Genomic DNA, 23,871 nt, shown 5'->3' with positions numbered 1-23,871 from the left:
CCACTCTGCTCTCCTGCTCCACTTGCCTCCACTACTCCTGCCTGTCTACTTGTCTAATAAGGTTACATTTGAGTAACGTTAGATAATTCTCTCACATCACAAATATTTGATCACGCAACCAGTAAGAACATTAAAATATTGTAGTAGCCACCACTAAGGCTGCATTCACACAGCGTTTTTTCCCCAACTGCCAGCGCCCTTTTCTCATTAGAAGTAATGGGAAGCGGCCGCAAGGCGCACAAAAGGCGGCCGCTCCCAAAAAGTGCTGCAGCCGGCGTTTTTTTCATCAGAGTGGAGCTCTTTCAAAAGTTGAGAAATGTTCAACTTTTCAGAAAAGCGCCGGGTGACGTGAACCGCTTTTTCCCAGCCGACCAATCGCGACGACAGAGACGCTGGACGTTTCCCATAGCAACAACAAATATGGAGAAAGTGAAAGTGCCAGTGTAGAAATTGGACGTTGCAATAAGTGAATTTCCGTTACCGCAACAGCGATCATAAAGGCAGTATGGATTATACTGGACATGTATTGGAAAAATCTGGTAAGCCTTTGCTTGTTGCACAACACTGTTTTGTCTGCTAGAAGAGCTAACCAGCTGGTTAGTGAGCTAGCAGCTGCTCAGCTAACGTCAAGTGACGTTGCCGTGATCCGCTTTTTATTTCTCCTCACAAAAAGCGCTCCAGGCAGCGCTTTTTCCACATCAAAAAACGCTATGTGTGAATGCAGCTTAACGTTACATATTTTAGAACCAGAAGGCATTTCTTTCCCTTCAAAACTTCGGGGCATAGCTAAGAACCTTGAGCCCCTCCCTAGCTAAAGTAACTTTACCTGACAATCTTCCTCATCGACATCAGGCATCTTTCTCTTCTTGGAGAAATATTTTAACAAACTCATCTGAAAATGCAATCACGAATATTTTAATACATAGCTTGTATAAACATCGTTGGCAATTATTTTACCGATGTTTATTGAAGTAAAAGGCTGCGTTCACACATAGCATTTTTCCCCCAACTGCCAGCGCCCTTTTCTCAGTAAAAGCAATGGGAAGCGGCCGCAAGGCGCACAAAAGGCGGCCGCTCCCGAAAAGCGCTGCAGCCGGCGTTTTTTTCGTCAGAGCGGAGCGCTTTCAAAAGTTGAGAAATGTTCAACTTTTCAGAAAAGCGCCGGGTGACGTGAACCGCTTTTTCCCAGCTGACCAATCGCGATGACAGAGACGCTGGCTCCAGGCAGCGCTTTTTCCACATCAAAAAACGCTATGTGTGAACGCAGCTAATCTACCTTTCTCTCTATTCTCTTTCTTTTTCTCTTCTTTCTCTCTCTCCCTCTCGCCTCGGCCGGGTGTCGCCACGTGTCCCCACTTCCTGTATCCGCCGCCGCTGCAAAATATATATAACGGAAACTCTGAAGAGTGAAACGTGAGACACCACAGCCCCGGCAGAACAGGCAGCGTCAAGTAGGGAAAACTCTCTGGTAATAAACAATGACAACTGCTTTGTTAGTCTATTATTTCTTGCAAAAATGCTAATGAGCATACCTTTGTGACACCACAAAGTTGTTGGATTTAGTTGGCTACCGTGTGTTTTGATACTTTCAGGATGTTTAGATAGCACATCCAACTCCTTTATAATTAAAGAGGCAAGGGAAATCCCGTTTTCCACGATATTTTCCTCTTCTACTTAAAGCACAAGCACCGAGAGTGTCACGCTAATAGTAATAGCTGCAGAGCTCTTAGTAATTTAATATAGTTGACTGATCAAAAGAAAAATAAGTCAAGCAATTTACTAATACTACTAATAATTTACTAATTAAAGATTTAAAATGTGTCAATGTTGTTTTTTATAATAATTAAATGGGAAATTAAATGTATCAATTAATATGATTTCATATACTTTCTGTAATCCATAAATAAATCACTCAATTTATAATTTCATTTGCAAAATGGCTTTTCAAATCTAAAAAATCATTTTGTTTTTGCACTTGCTTATTAATTTTCCTATTCCTTTTCCATTAAGTAAATGCTTTAAGTAAAAAGACAGGGACCAAGAGTGTCAGGGTAATATAATACAAAGTCCAACCCGCAGAGTAGTAACATGAGCCCTCACTGGCCAGCTGCTGGTCTGTGGATTCTCCCTCACTCTATCTGCAGTCAGTAGGCTGTAGCATGTTACTAACGCTACCAAGCCAGCACAATGTCAGGGAGGGGAACCCTCAACTTTAGCCTGGTCTGCCAGACCAGATAGAGCACTAACCTGACTGTGTGCCATCCAAGCAGCCAAAACCACGGGTGAATTTTGAAGCCAATAAGGAAGTGGCTGAAAGCTGCAATTCCTCTAACGGCCGTTAGATGCTGGCTCCAAAAAGACTCCAAATCCAGCCCAACTTCATGCAAGTCAATGTCAAACCCCAACTTTTGGCTTCAAAACGGCCCTTCAGAAAACTATAGATTACGTCACACTTACGCCGTCCATCTTTTTTTACAGTCTATGGTGCCATCACAATCCTCCTCCAAGCCATCTAACAGCAATGGAGTAAACCGGTGGACAGTTTTAATTGTTTTATAAATAGTTTTATTAAATTGCCCATTTAATAATAATTCCTGCGGCACACATGGCTTTCTATACAGTTGGACTCAAACCAAGGGTGAAAACTAAATCAGGGGTGTGGCCATAGTTGTCAGTTGAACCAGACATATGTAATACATTTAAAGATTCAACAACTCAGTGGCAACACAAGTTGAGGGGTTAATTATTTACTTTATTTATTTGTTAAAATCACATACCATGGTAAATGTCATTGTTAAGCAAAGCATATGCCATAGCAATGCTGACAAGAAGTATGTAGTCATACATATCCTGAGGAAATGATAACACCACTTCTAAAGAAAGAGGGGCTAATAGTCACTAGGTCTGTATGGAATAAATAGCAGAATAAAACAGAAGGCTTTGAAGTGTTCAGACCATAGTATGCATCCTCTAAAATCAGCCCCTTACTGAGCAGTCTGATTGCTTTTAAACACAACTAGACACCATTAAAGTAAGGATGTAAGCCTTCCCAAGCAAATAACCAAGGCTTTCTTCTGACCAGAAAGACCAGAATGTGAACCAAGACTTGAGATTTTGTTGACTACTCTCACTTCTCTAGCCCACAGTCATGAGGTTGGATAGGGCAGCAACATTAAAGCTCAGGTGTCTGAGTTTGTTTCCAGTTATTATGTGCTATTATGTACATTCTCTGAATTAGTCCATCCTTCATGATAAAATCCCATTGAGGTGTGTTAAAACGTGTATTGAAGGCAATGGCCATCACCTTTGTTGGAAAAAATGAATTAGAACCTATTTTGAATTGGCAATATTATTCAAAACCTTAACTACAAGCTAAATATGAAGTCTGAGTAACATATGATGCCGTATTGTGGAACAAATAGGATATCACTAATGATGCCAACTACACAATAAAATGAAATAAAGAGGGTTTATGCTTTTGTAAATTAGATTTTGCTTTTTGAATATTATAGCTTCAAATACATTTCTAGAATTTTGTTTTCACTTTGACAGGCTACAGAAACTTGTGTAACTCTCAGACAGGAAATCCCCAAATAATGTTTTTTTAAATGATTTTGAAGCGAAACAAAATTTATGCATGTATGCGTAATTGGCTCAAACAAGGCTTACTTCACTGTTAGTGGACTCTCAAGTGCCATGATAGTACACAAGGTACACCAGTGAAATTTAGATATCAGAAACTTAAAATTATTGAAATACCATGCTGAGCTTTTTCAAAATATGAAACAAGTAGGCACACATTCAAACGCGATGTATTTATTTACATACATCAACAAAGAATTGCTAACATGTTTGCACAATATATAGATTTTATTTTTGTAGTTCCACATATTTTGACCATTAAGCTAGTCTATCAGTTTGAATGGCTGGGGTTATTATTTTGATATTCTAAGCATCAGTCCTCTATTAGTAGGAAAGCTTTATCTCTATTCCAATTTTAGTTTTTTTCAGCCTCTTCATCAAAGTCTCTTTGATATCCTTAGTCTTGAAACAATATATGACTGGATTAACAGCAGCAGGAAAAACACTGTACAACAATATCAATAAAATGCGGACATCTAAACTGAAAGAAAATCCTACAGTATTAGCCACATAAACAAAACATCTGGGTAGGTAAAAAAGGCATGTGATGAATATTTGTGGGGTGCAAGTTGATAAGGTTTTGTAGCGTCCTTCAACATTAGACATCTTCAAAATAACTACAATGATTGAAAAATAGGAAAATAAGATGAATGCAAGAGGAACCAAAAGACAAAACATGGCCATACAAAGAGTAGTAACCTGAACAATTTTAACATCCTCACCACATCCCTGTCTTGTAATAGAAATGTGGTCACAGAAGCACTGAGTAATGACATTTGTTTTACAGTAAGGTAAAGTGAGGGCATGGAGTACAATGCTCACCATCAAAGATATTGGTATAAACCATGCCAAAGCACAAAGCACCGATATAGTGTTGTTTGTGATTAGAACAGGATAACGCAATGGAATGCATATCGCAATAAATCGATCAAGAGCCATTACCAATAGGATAAAAGAATGTGCCGATCCTAAATAATGAACAAAAAACATCTGTGCAAAGCATCCATAAAATGAAATAATGCTATCATCAAACCAATATTTAGATATAATCTTTGGTAGAGTCACAGTGCCGAACGTTAAGTCATTCAGTGCCAGATGACAAAAGACCAGATATGTTGGTTTTTGAAGTGACTTCTCATAGATAACAAATGCTAAAATGAAAATATTTCCTAAAGCAATAGCTAAGTAGGTGAAGAAAAGAAGGGCTGACACAGGTCCATAATACTGTGGTAGAAGTCCAGGGAATCCAAGGATAAAAAAGTTTTTTATCCTTGTTAAATTGGTGTAGCTCATAATCAGTTGAGGTCACAATAAGAACTTATCAGAACCAAGGCGAACCAAAATCACTGAAAGGTAAAAACATTTATTAGAAATTGTAAATACTTTTCAATATAGCTAGTTTATAATACTAACCTATCAAGTGATTTGACATAACTATATCCAAAATTAATTTAGCAAAGTTTAAAGCCATAGGTTATCTGACAAATATGTTGTATACAAAAGAGAACAAAGATCATTACAATGGTTTCCCATGTTTTCCATTCAAGGTCTGTCTCTGGGTCTTACCTTCCAGATCGTAGGTCAGCATCCAAAAGCTCATTACAATGTCAGGGTGCCAGCTAATATCTGCTGCTCATGATGTTTGACCAGGCATATCCTCAAAGGATCATATTCTCAAATGAATTAAAGAGCCTGAATGTGTAAATGTGTAATTTGTTTCCCCTTCCGATTATCAAATCAACCTGAACAAGAAATTGTAAAAACTGAAAAGATGCAGATATAAATTCATGTTTACATCACTGAAAGGTTGCATGAAAATTAAATCAATAAATAAACAATAAAGACATTTACACATGAAAATAGATGAAAAACATCCTGAAATGGAAGTGTTTTCTTGGGAGAAGTGGAGGAGTTCAGGTATCTCAGGGACTTATTCACGAGTGAAAATAAGAAGGATTGTGAGACTGACTGCCAGTGAGGTGCATCGACTGCTGCGGGCGTCGTATCGGATGGTGGTGGTGAACAGAGAGCTGAGCCATAAAGCAAAGCTCTTTATTTACCGGTCGATCTTCATTCTGACTATCACCTATGGTCACAAGCTTTGGGTAGTGACCAAACGAATGAGGCCAGTGGCTGGCCTCACTCTGCGTGAAAGGATGAGGAGTTCAGAGAGGACCTTGGTATCAAGCCACATTGAGAGGAGCCAGTTGAGGTGGTTCAGGCACCTGGTAAGGACGCCCATGGGCACCTCCCTTTTGGAGGTGTTCTGGGCATGACCAAGGGAGGAGACCATGGGAGGAGATGTTGGGGTTGACTCAGGACATGCTGGAGGGACTAAATCTGGGAGTGCTTGGGGGTCCCCACCTTTATCTCTTTGAGTGACTGTAGTGGCCAGAGAAAAAGGGACCACCTCATTCCAAACTTTAAACAGTTGGTATATTTGCGATGCATTGGCTGTCAGTTTGTGCTGCCTCATAGGTGACATGCCCCTCATGCTATGTCACCACATTTGTGACCTTTGCCACTACTCAAAGTCAAATGGCCACCCAAAATCCTCATAGGTCAAACTCTGTGAGCACGAGGGTCAGGAGGTAGAGTATGGCCTTCTTTAGCTGCTGGTACTCCATTTGGGAGGATGCTGGTAAGTTGCTAATTCACTTGGATGAATATGAAAACTCTACTATGACAGCCTCACCTCATAATGTCACACTATTCATGCCAGTGAGTTTTTTGTATAACCTATGTATTTGCATGTATAATGGTGGGAAGGTGACTATTTTTTTTAACAAGACTAGGTTGACCTAGTGCAAGCCGGGCCATTGATGTTTCGCCTCCTCTTGGCTTTCACACCCTTGTATAATAGGTGTTCTGTACTGCCCTCTGCATTGTAGTGATATACTATATAAATGGCACTTTGTACAATTTTAAAGGCCCATTCACATCTAGAACGATGACTATAAAGATAACTATAACTATAACAAGATTTAAATCGTTCTAAGTAAATAGAATGTCTGTGTTCACACTACAACTATAACTATAACAACATCCAAAACGACAACTATATTAATGGTTCCATCTCAGAGCGATTTTTTTTTTGGGGATGTAGAGACAACGATAAAACATTTTCAACCAATCAAAATAAAGTTCTACAAAGGACGGGGTGGGAGAATTTGGTAGTTCACTGCAGTGATGGCGTTGCTTGCTGAGGAACTGATTACAGAAGTCCAGAGGAACCTGGGGCTATTTGACAAAGACCATCGCCTCCAAAAGAAACGTGACATACTGGTTGGGATTGGAAGAGCTCTTGGGATTAGCGGTAAGGCGTATTTACTGACTTGGATATACTCTCTAACTAGAGTATTTGCTAGTTACCTTGCTAACTAACAAAATAGCATCATGTCTTGGCCAACCTGATCTGCCGAGGACAAATAAAGCAATATCACACAAGAGGGAGTGCTGTTGTACTGTGTATCAGCATACTGTGCTGATATACAGTACAACAGCACGACCTCGAGTAATAAAGCAAAATGGCCTTTACAGTAATTTCCAGGCCGACTCCACATCAACTTAGAAACCCCTCTAACAATAATATTCTGTGTCAGAAGATCGTCTAGGCTACAACTAAATAGCGTCTTTGTTGCTTTAGTTTGAAAGCCGATCATTTGTCCCAAAAGCATCTACATGTCATTATAGGCTGACATGGTGTGAATTAGTCTTAAGTAAGTACATTACAGTCTTTTAGCAGAGACCCAATTTGTCACAATTAAATCCGACAAATTCAAGGTGTTAGGCAATTGGACTGGATGTCTCAAGGTAATAAATAATGATGCGTTATGGCACACAGGGCACATTGGAGACGCCGGTGCCAGGTGCAGCCGTCCTCTTCAGCCTCCTCTTCACCGCGGTCGCACACTGTCTGATCCCTGAGTCTATGCGTTTTTTTATTCAAATCAAATGAATGTGCGTGGTTACGTTCACTCTTTCCAAAAACAAAAGGCACATTTACAATACCTGGGTCAGTCGCAGCATCTCATCTTCCTCTCTAATGTTATGTCAGTGTCACGCTGTTTTTCTGGCACAATGGCACTAAATAGGGTTTCCCCTGTCATCGAGGTGTAACGTTAAAGAGGAGAGAGCTCCGGTGTCTCCTTGCCCCGCTGGTGGCGCTGACACAACTGTCGCTGCGTAGCAATGCACTTCTTGGCGTCAACCTTTATATTGGACAATTTCTTTTTTATTTTTTGTTTTATAAAGGGTCTGGCTCTTGGAGCTGGCAACATTAACTGCTGCTGTGACATGTTGCCACTCAACAAGCTTTTTCTGGTTGGTGATACCCGAACTGAGGCCACCGGGGAAATTTCTCTTTTCCGTCTGGCTCCGGCTTTGCCAATTTCTCACACAGAGAATGGAATGACAAGTACATTTACATACACATCAGTATTCATTCAGGGCGTTTCATTGACCATCTATGGTTAATTGTGGGAGTTAAAGGGCGGAGTATGAGGCTCGTGCACGTGCACAACATTTCAAGTTGGATTGTGATTTATAAAGGGGACATTGCGTGCAGGTGTGCGTACGCACGGTTTTATAAATCCGATTATTTTCCGATTTACTTTTCCCTTTGTGTGCGCACGTAACCTTTTAGTGTGGAATCCACGCACAGTTTTATAAATGAGGCCCCAGGTCTTCGTGATCCTTGACAACTTGCCGGAGGGCGTAGTCAAGGACTATGATGAAGATGAAGGGGGCTAGAGTGTCACCTTGCAGGACTCCAGCGAGCAGCTCGAAGACCTCTGTCTCACCATCTGGGGAAACTACTCGTGCTGTTGGTGTAGGTGGCCTCAATGGCTCCTAGGAGACGAGGGGGGATTCCGTAGGACTTCAGGATTTTCAGCATTTTCCCCCTGTGTATGGAGTCAAATGAATGAGTCAGTGAACGTCAGGACAGCAGGCAGGTTGTTCTTTTTCACCTCTTCTATTATTCTCTGTAGAGTGAGGATCTGCGCCACTGTAGTGCATTTCTCACGGAATCCATTTTGGTTGGGCCTGAGCCTGGGGTCGATTGCCTCCCTTATCCGATTAAGGATAAGCCGATTGTAGTGTTTGGCCAGGCTACAGGTCAGGCTGATGCCACAATAGTTGTCAGTCTTGGTCGGTGTGCCGGATTTGGGGACAGGAATGATGTTTGAGAGGGACCACTGTTCTGGCTTGTCTCTTTTCATTAGCGCAGTGTTGCAAATGTCAAGAAGGATGTCATTCAGGTCACAGTTTTTCAGCACCTCCGTGGGGATCCCATCCGGTCTGGCTGCCTTTCCTTGTTTCAGTGTGTTCTTGACCGTCGTCAGCTCGTCCATGGTGAATAGTCTATCGTTGATGGCAAGGTTAATGAGGATGATGGGGATCTCCTCCTCTTCATCACTCACATTCAGGGGGTTCCCCAGCAGGTTCTTAAAGTGGTTGTACCACTTCCGCACCCGGTCTTCAGGGGTCTTGCCACCAATTTGGCCGGCTTAGGACTTCTTTATACCAGTCACCTCATTCACTAGGCGCCATGCTTCTCCATGTTGTTGACCCTCATTGGCAGCCTCCACCTCACTGATCCGCTGGGCCAGTTCTTCCTCCTTAAGATGATCGTATGCGCCATAGAGGCTGGCTTCCTGCGGCTTTGAGCTTGGTTCGGAGCTCATCTGACACTTGATGACATTGTTTCGTGCCATGACGACATCTGGATGTTGAGAGTTGCGGCTCTTCTTGATCTTCTCTCTCTTAGGCAGACACTGCACTCTCATCTCTCTCCAGCGGCTGGAAGCGGTTTCTCACCTCGATGGTGTACTGGGCTTGTAGTTCTGGGTGGGTGGCAAGGGCTTTCCAGTCGATCTTCTCCTTGGGGCCGGTGAACTTGGGTTGCCGCAGGCTCAGTCTCACACGCATTGACACGACTCTGTGGTCAGAGCCAACAGTATTGAAGCTGCTGTAGCTTCTTCATCCATCACGCTGTTCCACCACTTTTTCCGCACATGGATGTAGTCAAGCTGCTTCCTGGTGTGGGTGGCGTCCTCGTGAGTCCATAGCTTGCCTGCACGCTTCTGAAACTGTGTGTTGGCAGCGATGAGGCTGTGTTCCTGGAGAAAGTCGACCAGATACTGTCCATTCTGGTTGGTGAGGTCATGGAAGGAGAAGGGCACGTCTTCCAGGCCCACTCGAAGTCTCCGAGTATAGCCAAGAAGTTGTGGGCTGGTACTGAGGCAACGGCAGCTCGAAGTTTCTTGTAGAAGTTCTCCACGTACTCTTCATCGCTGGAGTTATGGGGTGAGTAGCACACAATGACTGTGCTGGCAGGGTTGCCATCAAATTCAGCTACGAGTACTCGTTCACTGACTGAGGTGGCACTTCGCAGTGCTTTCCTCACCTTCCAGTTCAACATCAGCCCGACTCTGCCTTGTGCAGAGCTAATTGTTGGCTCTCTCCAGGCCGATGACATGATGAGGTGGACTCCTTCTGTTTCTGAGAACCTGAGTTCTTCGTTGGGGTGTACATGCCGGTGTTCTGGATTCCCAGGATGTCTATTCTACAGCTGCTTGCTCTCAACACCAGCTCTGTGGTGCGAGTCGTGAGGCGAATTGTGCGAGCGTTGAAGGTCGATATCGTCAGAGACCTCTTGCACCGCAGAAGGGGTGCAGACCGCGTTGAAGCACTGTATTCAGTTGCAGCCCTCCCCGAGGGGTTTGAGGCTACGTCGTCATGCTGCCCGCCGATGGCGAGGTCAGTGCTTCTAGGGACTGCTAGGCTACAGAGCAGCTACAGAGCAACTACTGAGCAGAGGCAGGCAGCTACAAAGCAGGAGCAGGCAACTACACACTAAGGCACCAAGGCACCACCACCTGTCATCGCATCACAGTTTTCCTTCCAGAAATCCATCTGGAAATCCACCGGGAACTGTTAGCAACCCCCTGAATTTACCATTATTTAACATTAGTTTATTATTATTTTGTTCTTAACTATCAAATAATTGTTTTGTCTTGTAACACTTTACTAAAGATTAGTAAATACTATAATGCTATTTGAACATTATTAATGTAATAAAAATGAAGTTTATTATTTATATACTACTGATAAGAATTGATTACGTCAGTTAACCATATATTAACAGTTTGTTATTATCTTCGTTAAAAAACGTAAACGCTACATTAAGTATTGGTTAATGGTTTTTGGGCCCCATTAAATGGTTAATAAATGATCTTTAAAGGATAATTCTGGTTATTTTCAACTTATTTGTCCTTGTTTTTGCCATTGTGCAGCACTGAAAGTTCATCTATAACAGGCACCTAAAATAGTTAATTATTTAAAGACCACTTGTTTATCATTTAATGAGGGCCAAAATAATGTTAATGATGCTTTACAAGCCAATATTAACAATTTGCTAACTACAGAAAATTAAAAAAAAAAAAGATTTTCAGTATATTCAGTGTACTTAAAGACAAAAATATTTGTTAACAATACATTAATAATTAACTATTGTTAAATAATGATAAATTAGCATTTATTAAGGATGATTATCATAAAGTATTACCCAAAAGGCTGGATTAGAGACATTTTCATGGAGAACAAATAATTGCCCTTGAAACCATTTAGCCCTAAAAGGAAACAGGAAGAGGTTATGCTTTTGTACATTACATTTTCTTTTATTTGAATGCTATATCTTCAAGTAAACTTGAAGAATTCTGTTTTTCACAAAAATTTGTGTAGCTAATAGAATATTACAAATAAAAAATGTGCAAAAAGTCAAGTAGCACCCAAACTTTAGAGCATAACTGTATGAGTCATTGGCTCAAACATGGCTTACTTTACTAAGGAGTCTCTAGAGTGCCATGATGGACTACAATGTATGCAAATTGACTCATCACCCTTGTTGTTTTACATGTCTGCAAAACAGTTAGCACCATACAAATCATTTTTATACTAGAAGCTTTCAGACCTGAATTACTCTAGAATTAATGTGGTTTAGACTGATGAAATATTTTGTTGACTTAAATTCATTGAAATAAGCCCAGCATTAATCAAAATATGAAACATGTATACACACACAACACTATGCGGTCTGTTTCAGTAAATTGTGTTTAATTTCATGCATTGACAAAAAATTGCCAACAATTTTGCAAAATGAGTAGATCTTAGTCACATATTGTGAACATAGCGCTAACCTTTCAGTTTGGATGGCTGAGGTATGGTGAGGATTTAATGTACATTATTCTGGCAATCTATGCATCAATCCCCTATTAGTATGAAAGTTTTATCTCTATTCCAATTTTAGCTTTTTTCAATCTCTTCATCAAAGTCTCTTTGATATCCGTAGTCTTGAAACAATATATGATTGGATTAACAGCAGCAGGAAAAAGACTGTACAACAATATCAATAAAATGCGGATATCTAAACTGAAAGAAAATCCTACAGTATTAGCCACATAAACAAAACATCTGGGTAGATAAAAAAGGCATGTGATGAATATTTGTGGGGTGCAAGTTGATAAGGATTTGTAGCGCCCTTCAGGATTAGACATTTTGAAAATAACTACAATGATTGAAATGTATGAAAACAAGATGAATGCAAGAGGAACCAAGAGACAAAACATGGCGATACAAAGAGAAGTGACCTGAACAATTTTAACATCCTCACCACATCCCTGACTTGTAATAGAAATGTGGTCACAGTAACACTGAGCAATGATATTTGATTTACAATAAGGCAAAGTGAGGGCATGGAATACAACACTCACCATCAAAGACATTGGTATAAACCATGCCAAAGCACAAAGCACCGATATAGTGTTGTTTGTGATTAGAACAGGATAACGCAATGGAATGCATATCGCAATAAATCGATCAAGAGCCATTACCAATAGGATAAAAGAATGTGCCGATCCTAAATAATGAACAAAAAACATCTGTGCAAAAAACATCTCTTTCCAACAATTAATTCAACTTAAAGAAGACACTGTAGCAACTAAAACAACAGAGATTAATTCATATTGTTTACTTTACTGAAGGCTTAGATGAAAATAAAGTTAATACATTATATTGATGAATAAACTAATAATAAAGCAAATTATATCAATAAAAAGACATAAAAATAGATAATAGCTAAATTCCATCTGGATGCTGAATCCTCCAAACAAAAAAACATCCATGAAGCAAGAACACAGCGTAACATGCTCATGTGGCAATAATTTATCAAATGGGAATCTTTTTCTTTCTTTCTTTCTTTCTTTCTTTCTTTCAAAACTGTCAGGTTGGGTAGCCCAGTGCACAGGCCCATTATCCAACCTCCCTGGTAGATGTTGGACAGGGCCTTGGCACTGTTAGTAGTGAGAACAAGGGTACAGAATAGAAAAAAATAGATCATTATTACATATTATTCGGGGAATGTTTCTAGCACACATAGAGATCTGCAGTGTAAAACAGACAGTATGTGAATTAACTGGCAGAGAGAGAGAAAGCAAACAGATATCAGAAGGCTATTAGACCATTAGCATGCTGGATGAGTGTGGACTTCTTCGGTCTTCCACACTGAACTTCTGATAACAGCTTTATTTCAATCAAAGAGACAGAAAGCAATTGACATGGAGAAATTAATCGATCATATTTACTGGAAGTATAGATAAAAATGACATTGATACATAAAAAAGTAACTGTGCACAACCTGAATTGTCAGATGGCTTGTGAGGAATACCAAGAGTGTGGTGAATAATAGTAAATTAAAACTTCACCTTCTCCAAAAAAAGACTTAAGTGGCCGGGAACTGGTGCTTTACAGTTCCAAAAAGGGCAAAAAAAATGACCATAAAACCAAACAGCTTGTGCAGCATAATCCAAATATTTGCCGATTTAATTAATTTAAATTTATTTAACGATTGCAAAGTCCAATATTATCTGTGTTATTTGGACATTCAGACTTCACTGGTGTTTCGACTGACATGACGGTGTAGAGTAGATAATGGCAAAATGTTCATTTTTGGGTGAACTATTCCTTTAATTAAGCTAGCTAAAACAAATATATTTTTGTGTACCAGTAAATATGTCTTCACATGCCTTGATTGTTTGAGATGCGATGCAGGTAGCAGCAGTGTCAGTCCCGTTGAGATGTATTACATGGAACTGACATCAGCTTTGCTTGCAAAAAAGTAAGATGACTGAAAAAGTTAAAAATGGACACTAAAATTGCAATTTAGCAAATCTGCAATATACCTGTAGACCAAAATATGGTTTCTTATCAGGTCAACTAGCTAGTTCCCTTATTTCTTTGGTACAAGTTTGTTCATTCATTCATTCATTCATCCATTCATTCATGGGCGGAAATTACGGGGGGGACAGGGGGGGTCCGGACCCCCCCTTCCTGGGAAAAACAGAGTTGTCCCCCTCAATATATCATTGTAAACATAACTATATAATTTTAAATAATATAATAATATCCATTGAAAGCACTGTTACAAATGCCAGACATGTATTTATGATACAGGATACTTGGTTAAATTAAAATGCGGGTTTTCATACCAAAATTATCTTTTGTAGATGGTAACAGTAATATTTCTATAATATAATATTTAAGATTAACTTACCCTACGTAATTAGGTTCTAAGTATATTCTTTTTTTCTTACTGCATGTAAAATGGCTGCCACTATGTAATTTTGTTTATAATTTTGGAAATAAATGAAGACTTAATTCATAAAAAAGACATAATTACAACAAACACTATTGTAATGAATGTGGGTTTTGTTCTTAGTTAGCAGGAAAACACTGCTATTAATGCCAGAGCCTTTGAATAATCACAATGCAATAATGTACAGTACAAAAAGGTAATCTTTATTAAATAGACAAATATATGAGCGACTTCATAAAATGGCGAGGGGTCTACAAACAATTAGGGGCAACTAGCCACGCTAGGATAATCAAAAGCTTCCACGGAGTTGAAAGGCACTACACACAGGGCTAGACTCTAGCTTAAGGCACACCACTCGAACACGGCACGCTGGCACCCTCTAAACTGGAGGCACTGCAAATATCACCCAAACAACACTGCACAGGCACTGCACTACACAACCATCACCACTTTAAAGTGGAACGAGATGAATATCCCGCCTATGGGCTTGCCGTTACCCCTCCCTCATCTGTTCTCCCTCCCCACGCTATTAAAAACAGACCTACCTACACACATACACACATACAGGAATACACAATATTTTTATGCGTGTATGGCTACTTAGCTCGCCCGCTCGGCGAGACCCTCCCCCGGGGTCTGAGCTTGAGACGCCGTCCAACTCCCCGGGGAAACGGCTTCGCTGGACGGCGTAGACAGAGTTCAGTCGGCGTGGACAGAGTTCAGCCGGCGTCAGTGACAGAGTTCAGCCGGCGTCAGTGACAGAGTTCAGCCGGCGTCAGTGACAGAGTTCAGCCGGCGTCAGTGACACCCCACACGGCAAGAAGTAACACTTCTATGGTCCCGGCCCTAACTTTCTACAGGAGGCAGCAGACCTCCCCTCCTAACACAGGAACAGCTAACCACCTGCTCTCGCTGTCTTCATCGCCGGCAGTCCTAAATGACTGCGAACGATACCCTCCCTCCCAAAAGAGTGCCGAACCGCAGCAACAAGAGGCTTCCCCCAAATGCGGTGTCTGCCCAGTCTTTTGTCTGCTTAGTGTCCCTCCCGCCTCGCAATCAGTCCCACCTGTATTCACTTCAATCAATCGGTCAGTCCATACACATTACGTCACTAATTGTGAGTCCCACAGCTCATTCACATCACACTATGTTAAAATATTAAGTAAGTTTCTGGCAGGCTTCATAGTGTTCTGGACTTTTACACATTGACAGCAAAACATTAGAGATCTGCTTTTTCGGGAAAACTAAATCTAATTAGGTATATATTAGCTTTAGTTCAGTTAATGGGTGTTGCTTCTCACCTACTACTGTAAATAACCTGCATACTGTGTGTGTGTGTGTGTGTGTGTGTGTGTGTGTCTATTTGTCAGCCAGCCAGGTCAGTTAAAATGGCAGAGAAAAGAAAAACAGACATCCGATCATTTTTCAGTGCACCGAAACGCCAAGTAGAAAGACCCCAGTAATATCAAAGGCAATTTGATAAAATCTTCATAAGAAAGGTATGAAGTGCTTATGGAAATGTTTCATAATGGACCTCTATATACATTTAATACAACAGTACTTTTGGCGGCACTTTTGGTGTCCCCTTCAGGAATTGCTCTTGAGAAATTTTTCTGTTTATTGTCCCCCCCAACAGTGAAATGAAATATCCGCCCTTGCATTCATTCATTCATTCATTCATTCATTCATTTATTTTTCAACCCCAGAAATCAGGCATTAAGCACCATTCGAAAAGGTGTTGCAACAAGAATGGCCATGACAAGAAGAGCATTAAGGAGTTGAAATGACTAACTAACTATATTATCTTAGAGGGTGCAGAGCAGGGTGTGACAAGAAACTGGTCCATAATTCATGTTGTTACTTTTGCATGATGGCAAGTTGAACACAGGCTCACGGTCTCAGCCCATAACATCATGCTAACCATGTATTTTTGCGAACCACAAATTACACACTCTGTACATGTTTTTTGAATGCATGTCTGCCCTACACCCTGAAATCACTTGTATTGTAGTACTGTATTGGCTGGACCTGCTGTCAGCTTTGTTGGAAAAAAAGGCAGAATTAGAACAACTTTTAATGGGAAATATTATTCGCAACTCGTAAGTAAAACTCAAATCAAGCTATAAAAACTATAAAATATGATACCAAAATGTGATACAAATAACTGCCAGTGACACCATTTAGCCTAAAATGAAAAGAAAGGGGTTATGCTTTTGTACATTACATTTTCTTTTATTTGAATACTATCTTTATAGAATTTCTAGAATACAGAACTCATTTTCTCAGACAGAAAATCACAAATAATCACAACAAAATGCACAGAAGTGGTGACCAAACTTTAGAGCAGAAGTGTACTGTATGTGTAAATCAAACAAGGCCTACTTTACTAAGGAGTCTCTGGAGTGCCATGATGGCATACAATGTACACAGATTTTATAACTCCTCACTCCTGTTGTTTTACATTTCTGTGAAACAGTTAAGTCTTAGCACCACACAAATTGAACCATTTTGTAGCAGAAGCTTGCAAATCGGAATTACTCTAGAATGGATGTGGTTTAGACTGATGACAATCTGTCGACTTAAATTGATTGAAATACAAGGCTGAACATTGCTCAAAATATTAAACATGAATGGCTGAGGTATGGTGAGGATTTCATGTACATTATTCTGACATTTAGCCTATGCATTAGTCCTCTATTACTATTTTATCTCTGTTCTGACTTTAGTTTTTTTCAGTCTCCTCGTCAAAATCTCTTTGATATCCTTGGTCTTGAAACAATATATGATTGGATTAACAGCAGCAGGAAAAAGGCTGTACAGCAATATCAATAAAATGCGGACATCTAAACTGAAAGAAAATTCTACAGCATGAGCCAGATAAACAAAACATCTGGGCAGGTAATACAGGCATGTGATGAATATCTGTGGGGTGCAAGTTGATAAGGTTTTGTAGCGTCCATCCAAGTTTGGCATTTTCAAAACAATTACAAAGATGGAAATGTAGGAAAAAATTATAAATGTAAGTGGAACCAAGAGACTAAACATTGCAAGAACCACAGCAACGGTCTTAACAAATTTAACATTTTCACCACATCCGAGGTTTGTAGTTGAAATGTGGTCACAGTAGCATTGCACAATGATGTTAGAGTCACAATAAGGCAAAGTAAGGGCATGAAATACAACTGCCATCATCCTAAGAAATGTCCCTATCCAAGACAACCCACAAGCAACAGAAATGGTGTTGTTTGTAATCAGAACAGGGTATCTTAAAGGAATACAAACTGCAATGAAACGATCAAGGGCCATAATCAGCAGAATAAGGGACTGAATGGCTCCTAATGAATGAACAAAATACATCTGAGTGAAGCAGCCACCAAATGATATAATCTTGTCATCCCACCAATATTTGGATACCATTTTGGGCAGGGTCACAGTCCCAAATAATAAATCATTCATTGCCAGGTGACAGAAGATCAGATATGTCGGCTTATGAAGACTCCTCTCACAGCCGACAAAAACTAAAATAAAAACATTTCCGGCAACAATAACCAAGTAGGTGAAGAAAAGAAGGGCAGACACTGGTCCATAATATGTGGGCTCAAGTCCTGGGAATCCAAGTAGCATGAAGTCTTTGATAGTTGTTATGTTTGTGTAGAGCATTATCATTTGTGAGCATAAGAAAAAATGCAGCACAGAATGGAAAAAAATCCCTGAAAAGAAATTGGCAAGATGGAAAGATTCTAGTTAATCATCTATCAATTCTATATTCAAATATCATCTCTAAGTATTCTAGATGATCTGGTTGATTGCCTTTATCACCTTTGATAAGTATACTTAAACATTTTATTAGTTAAGAACTTACACAGATATAATCGTCCATTCTGAAAATGAAGCTTACCCAGCTGCAACCACAGGATCCTCCAGTGTGAGTTCTGTGTGCCCCTTTAATGCTCTTCACTGTTTGACGTAATGATATTGTCTGACTCCAGTGCAAAAGTGACAATACCCTAGTGAGTTTACTCATTGAAGTGTTTGAAGGTGAATTCTTCTGTGTGCTGACTCCATTAATGCCTTGTAGCTCATTAAGCCAAATCAGGAGACTAATAGATGAACTGTCTATTTGTCTATTATTAGTCTATTCTGCAGAACTGCTGACAACAATCTTGGCACTGCAACGGGTGGAACAAGTAAGACCAGATAAAGTTATAAAGTATATGTTCTGACTTGTATCCTTTTTGGAAGAGTGTATATTCTTGGCAATCTTGTCGGAGTGATTTATTGATGGAGGTGAATTTAATTGTATACAGATTAAGATGCATGGGTATAATGATTAGGTTTGGGTTGGGTTCCAGCACACTGGGGAGATATCTCAGGTAATGAGACTGCTGATAAAATAGCTTTAAAAGCTTTGGAAAGAGGAGAAATAGTTGTTACAGTTACGCTGGGAAAAAAGGAAGTAAAAGGAAGCAAAAAGTATTAGGATGATGGGGATTAGTAGGTGGCAAGAGAAGTGGGATAGAAGCGCTACAGGAATGTGGCATCATGAAATGGTGAAGAATGTGCCGGCAAAACATTTTCCAGGTAGAAATAGGAAGGAAGAAGTGGAGCTAAATGCACGTTTGAGAAAGTAATAACTGATTACATACATTGAAAAACCACTGCGTTAAGTTACTTGTTACTACAAACAAGCACAGATCCTGTACAGGCCCACGGCACATGTGTTCAGTTCAGTTCAATTCGATTCAATTCAATTCAATTCAATTCAATTCAATTCAATTCAATTCAATTCAATGTTATTGTCATTGTACAATGCACAAGTACAGGTACAACTTACAAGCTCTATTAACAAAGTTGGATAGGCTAATTCCTGGAATACACTTGTAGGATACAGTATGTGATAGGTAAGACTCCCTCTAGAGGCCATCTAACAAAGTGTTGATGACTGATTGACTGACTGACTGACTGACTGCCTCCTTGCCTGACCTGAATACGTCTCTTGATGCCCTTGGCTGCGTGTGGGGGAAAAGTAATCTGAATTGGACTGGTTTGCAGTGCATAAACCTCTTATTATACCTAAAAATGTGCTTTTGAGCGAAGTGATGCAGTGGTGCATGGATCTGTTTGACAGCACTCACATAAACTGTGAATGCTGAAAAATGAAATGACTCAGAAAGACATGGTATTGTTTTCTTTTTTTGTAAGCATTTATTGTTCACATAAAAGAGATTCAGATTGTGACTGAATGTTTATTTAGATTTTAGATTTTAGATTTCAGATTTCATTGCAATTCTATGCTACATTCATTATCCCATTGGAAGGCTGTGGCTTTATACCATGATGATGCAGCGACTACGTGGTTTTGCTGTGCATTCCCAATGACTGCCCAAGCATGAGCAGGCAGCAGTAGCTCTTCAATTATGTTCTGTCACCTTCTCAATAATATTACAATTTTTTAAGTAGCTTGTGTTCCCCTTTAAGTTAATGAAATTCACACCTTAGTGGAGATATTCTGTTTCTTAGATGGTGATATCAAAAGGTATTTATTATATTATCTTTTGTTTTCTGCTCTGTCTCATAAAATCATAAAATATCTCCCAAATCAGAGAAGCTAGCCAATATGGAGATTGAGTATTATTATTATTATTATTATTAAATGCACCATATACTGTAGCTGGTAGGAACCTCTTGTTCAGGAATTATGAATGTACAATAAACCATAATATATCATGTTATTTGACATAATATCACTGTCGGGTGAAAACCTTGTATCTCTAAAATGTCAACTGTTAAGGACCTTAGAAAAACTTGTTTTTAGCTTGACCACCAAATATTTCTAAGTTTATCCAATGGGGTTTGAAATTAAAACATGAAAACGACCAAAATTGGAGTTACAAGGTTTTCACATGACATCAACGATATCCACAATATACGATTTGTCCAGCAAACCATTCACTTGGGGAAAAAAAAACACACAGATGTCTTCAGTCTTCATTATCATTAGCTTTTAGAGAAATTTTGCATCGAGAGACAGCAGTGTACAGAAACAGTCAGTACTTGACTACTTACATACACACAGTGCATACTCTTAGACAATAACTACAGTGAGTTCATCCATTCATTACAGTTAATCCATTCATTTCACGAGTAATGTACTCAAATAAGTACTTAAAAAAAGAGTTCCAGTCCTCAATGTAAGTGCTGTTGAACATTGTAATTGGCATGTAATGAAAAGTATCACAGCATATATTAAAATGTAGCTCCCTGAGACACATCTAAATATCTTAAATATGAAATTGAGGATTATATAGATCAAATGATAGAGGCTTGCTAGTAGTAGTAGTAGTATTTCTTTGACTGGAGACAGTATAAACTGCTTATGTGCCAGCAGATTTTGCCTGGAGAAAACGAACATTTCTGTGCTGGAGGTCATAATATGGCTATAGAGGAATGTAAATGATTCTGTCAAGAAGCTGCAAGCCTTACTTTTTGGATTCAACAGTATATAACTACTAATACCCTGGCACTGCTCCCAGTCTGCCCTTCCTGGTCTGCCACCAAATCTGGAAACCTGTGGCGGACACTGAGGTTTGGCCCAAGTTAAGGTTTAGGCTGTTCTCTTTTGTACGCTTCAACAGAAGTCACAGAGCATATTAATAAAAGTAACGTGTGTTGAGTCCTGTTCCACATGTTCAAGAAACCCCAGTCATCATTAAGGATTGCTTTGTGCTAATGTTACCTGCTTTTTAGCAGGCGTTAGACAAACTTTACAACGGACAGTGGTTCGCTCGACGTCGGACGTTTCAAAACCGAACCACTTCCAAACGAGCTCCTCACTTGTAGAAGCGCGTGCTGCCGTCTTGATACTGTTTGTGTCTGAGGGGAAATCCCGGTGGGCGTTGTTATCGACTGCGGAAGCTCAGGGAAGCTCAGGTGGGGCTTGATTGACAGAGAGCGATCTGTGCCGTGTTTACCCAGGTTAAAGTGAATCTCGATTTTCATTTTTACACATCGTCCTAAACCATAAATTTGAATTAATTGATAAAATTGATTTATCACCCAGCTCTAGTTCACATAGTTCATAGTTTATCTCATAGTTCATAGTTTAAGTCTTGTTGCTCCCATATCCGCCTCTGTTTCCAATCACCAGATACAGAATCTTAGAATCTGAACTCTGATTTGAAAATTTCAACTTTCAACTTTGTGAGGAATATATATATATAAGGCTCCCGCACACCATCTACTTGCAAATCACAATTTAATATAGCGACGTTTCGGTCATAGACCTTCTTCAAAGCATCAAACATGGAACTGATGTCGTCCGAGTTCATGTGTCATTCAAGTGTCATACAGCATATCATTTTCAAGCAACATCCCAGGAAAAAATATGAAGATATTTCAATTTGGAAACCCTAAGATTTCATAATGATTATCCTGCCCATGTCAGGTTAGATTTGAAGAATCAATGACCATCCATAAGGACAGATAAGTTTTAAATTAAAACATTTCTGAAATAATATTGAACATTATTAAATGGCTTTGGCTTAACCTGAACAGAATGTTTGAAATGGGCATAAAAACACATGAAAGTAGGCTATCAGATCTATTCATGGTAAACTTAATTGTCATAATTAAGTATGAATGTTTGAATGTGGATATTTTAAAGTTTGGCCAGAATTTTATATTCACCAGCTACTAGTTAAAATTAATTGGCATTTACCAAACTTGTAGCATAAACACTCAATCTATTTTATTTCATGCAACATTCCAGGCTAATTAGAAGAAAGGTACAGCGGTGAATAATGCAGTGATTTATCAGTTACAAATAGCAGTAACCTGAGCTTTTTGTGGAACAGTGTTCCTCTTGAATCGTCTGGTCAGGCTTTCTCTCATGTCTTTAGCTCTTAAGCAGTATATAAGTGGGTTAACCATGGGGGGGAAAAGGCTATACAGCATGATAATTACTATACGTATATCGGGACTGAATTTAATTCCAACATTGCTCGACAAATAGACAAAACACCTGGGTAGATAATAGAGTGTGATTATTATCAGCTGAGCACTGCAGGTAGACAGAGTTTTGAGCCGGCCTTGCAAATTTGCTATTTTAAGCACTGCTAAAATGATAGAGCTATAGGAGAAAACGATAAATGCCAGAGGTACAAGCAGCACAATCATTGCAGCAATAAATGCAGGAATGCTATAAGGGGCCCGGTCAGTGCATGCAAGCTTTGTTATACCAATATGATCACAGTAGCAGTGATTGATTGTGTTTGAGGCACAGTAAGGAAGAGGGTATGCCCTAATAACTAACATTAAAGGGGCTGCTTTTGCAACAACCCATGCAGTAATACTGAGAATGATAATAGTGGATTTTTTGATCAAAATTGGATATTTGAGAGGATGGCAGATAGCCAAATACCTGTCTAAAGCCATTATGAATAGAACAAAGGAATTCACTGAGCCAAGATAGTGCACAAAGTACATTTGGATAAAGCAAGCGGTGAATGAAATCTTTCCCAATTTAAACCAATACTTACTGATGATCTTTGGTAATGTGGTTGTGCTAAAGAAAATATCACATACATTCAGATTAAGCATAATACAATACATGGGCTTATGAAGGCCCCGGTCGGTTGCAAATAAAACAATAATTGAAGCATTTCCTATCAAAATTAAGAGATAAACTAAGAATAATACAGCTGAGGCAAGGCCTTGGTACTCTGGGTGAAGTCCAGGGAATCCAGTAAGGACAAATTCAGTCACAAAGCTCTGATTTCCCTCTGGCATGATGGAGCAGGAATTTTCTAAACACAATGAAAAGGAAATCAGAGGACAACAGATGGAAATGTAAATATTGGTTCAAATAAATGAAATAATAGTAATCCTATACTACTTATAATTGTCAATCTGATACTGCATTAGTGTATCCTTTGATCTCACAAATTCATTTTTTTTGCACTCTAATCTCAGTAAATAATATTATATAAAAATAAGTAATAAAGCATTTAAGTGTGAATTCAGTGAGTATTATATGTGTGGCTAGTGCAGTTTCTAGGACCTGAGAGTTTATGCTTACCCTTCCCATACAGGTGTCACTACTATGGTAGTTTACTCTACTGATATACCTCTTTATGTGAGTTCTTGGTCTACACCTTGTGATGGTGAGGTATCCATCAGTCTCTTATCCTCAGTGGATCGCTAACAATCCCTCAATCGGCCTCTATGGGCCACACTATGACAATTGTTTCATAAGGAACTTCAAGAAAGCTGAAATGCATCCAATGCTTTAAGAAAAAAATCACAGTAGTACTAAGGTACTAGAATTGTAAGATCATGTAAAAAAAATTCTGATTAAGAAACTCACACTCACTCACTCACTCACACTCACTTTTTTAGAGCGATTAAAATGGTCAATGGGGAAATGATAGTAGTAGTAGTGATCTTATTCGTTTTTGCCGGGCCCCCTTTTACGGCGCTTTCATGACATTATTGTGTTTTATTTATATGAGAGCTAGTGGTAGTCACCAAGTGAAGCTGTTCATTTCTTTACCAGTAGGTGACTCTACTGTGGATCA

General features: G+C 39.4%; 4 protein-coding genes across 4 annotated transcripts; all 4 read right to left on the bottom strand.

Annotated features, from left to right (window-relative positions):
• Positions 1–3,966: 3,966 nt before the first annotated feature.
• LOC139931764 (olfactory receptor 2AT4-like) lies at positions 3,967–4,935 on the bottom strand. Its single transcript, XM_071925362.1, has one exon. It carries the CDS (start codon positions 4,933–4,935, stop codon positions 3,967–3,969), a length of 969 nt encoding a protein of 322 aa, XP_071781463.1.
• A 6,983-nt stretch (positions 4,936–11,918) lies between these two features.
• Positions 11,919–12,584, bottom strand: LOC139931759 (olfactory receptor 52N1-like). The gene has a single exon (XM_071925355.2). It carries the CDS (start codon positions 12,582–12,584, stop codon positions 11,919–11,921), a length of 666 nt encoding a protein of 221 aa, XP_071781456.2.
• A 4,412-nt stretch (positions 12,585–16,996) lies between these two features.
• LOC139931768 (olfactory receptor 52E8-like) lies at positions 16,997–17,962 on the bottom strand. Its single transcript, XM_071925366.2, has one exon. It carries the CDS (start codon positions 17,960–17,962, stop codon positions 16,997–16,999), a length of 966 nt encoding a protein of 321 aa, XP_071781467.1.
• A 4,146-nt stretch (positions 17,963–22,108) lies between these two features.
• On the bottom strand, positions 22,109–23,083 carry LOC139931774 (olfactory receptor 10A6-like). Its single transcript, XM_071925372.2, has one exon. It carries the CDS (start codon positions 23,081–23,083, stop codon positions 22,109–22,111), a length of 975 nt encoding a protein of 324 aa, XP_071781473.2.
• Positions 23,084–23,871: the final 788 nt, after the last annotated feature.

This window comes from Centroberyx gerrardi, chromosome 6, assembly GCF_048128805.1.
Source record: "Centroberyx gerrardi isolate f3 chromosome 6, fCenGer3.hap1.cur.20231027, whole genome shotgun sequence".
Lineage (NCBI taxonomy): Eukaryota > Metazoa > Chordata > Actinopteri > Beryciformes > Berycidae > Centroberyx > Centroberyx gerrardi.
This window is presented reverse-complemented; position numbering and strand designations above follow the sequence as displayed.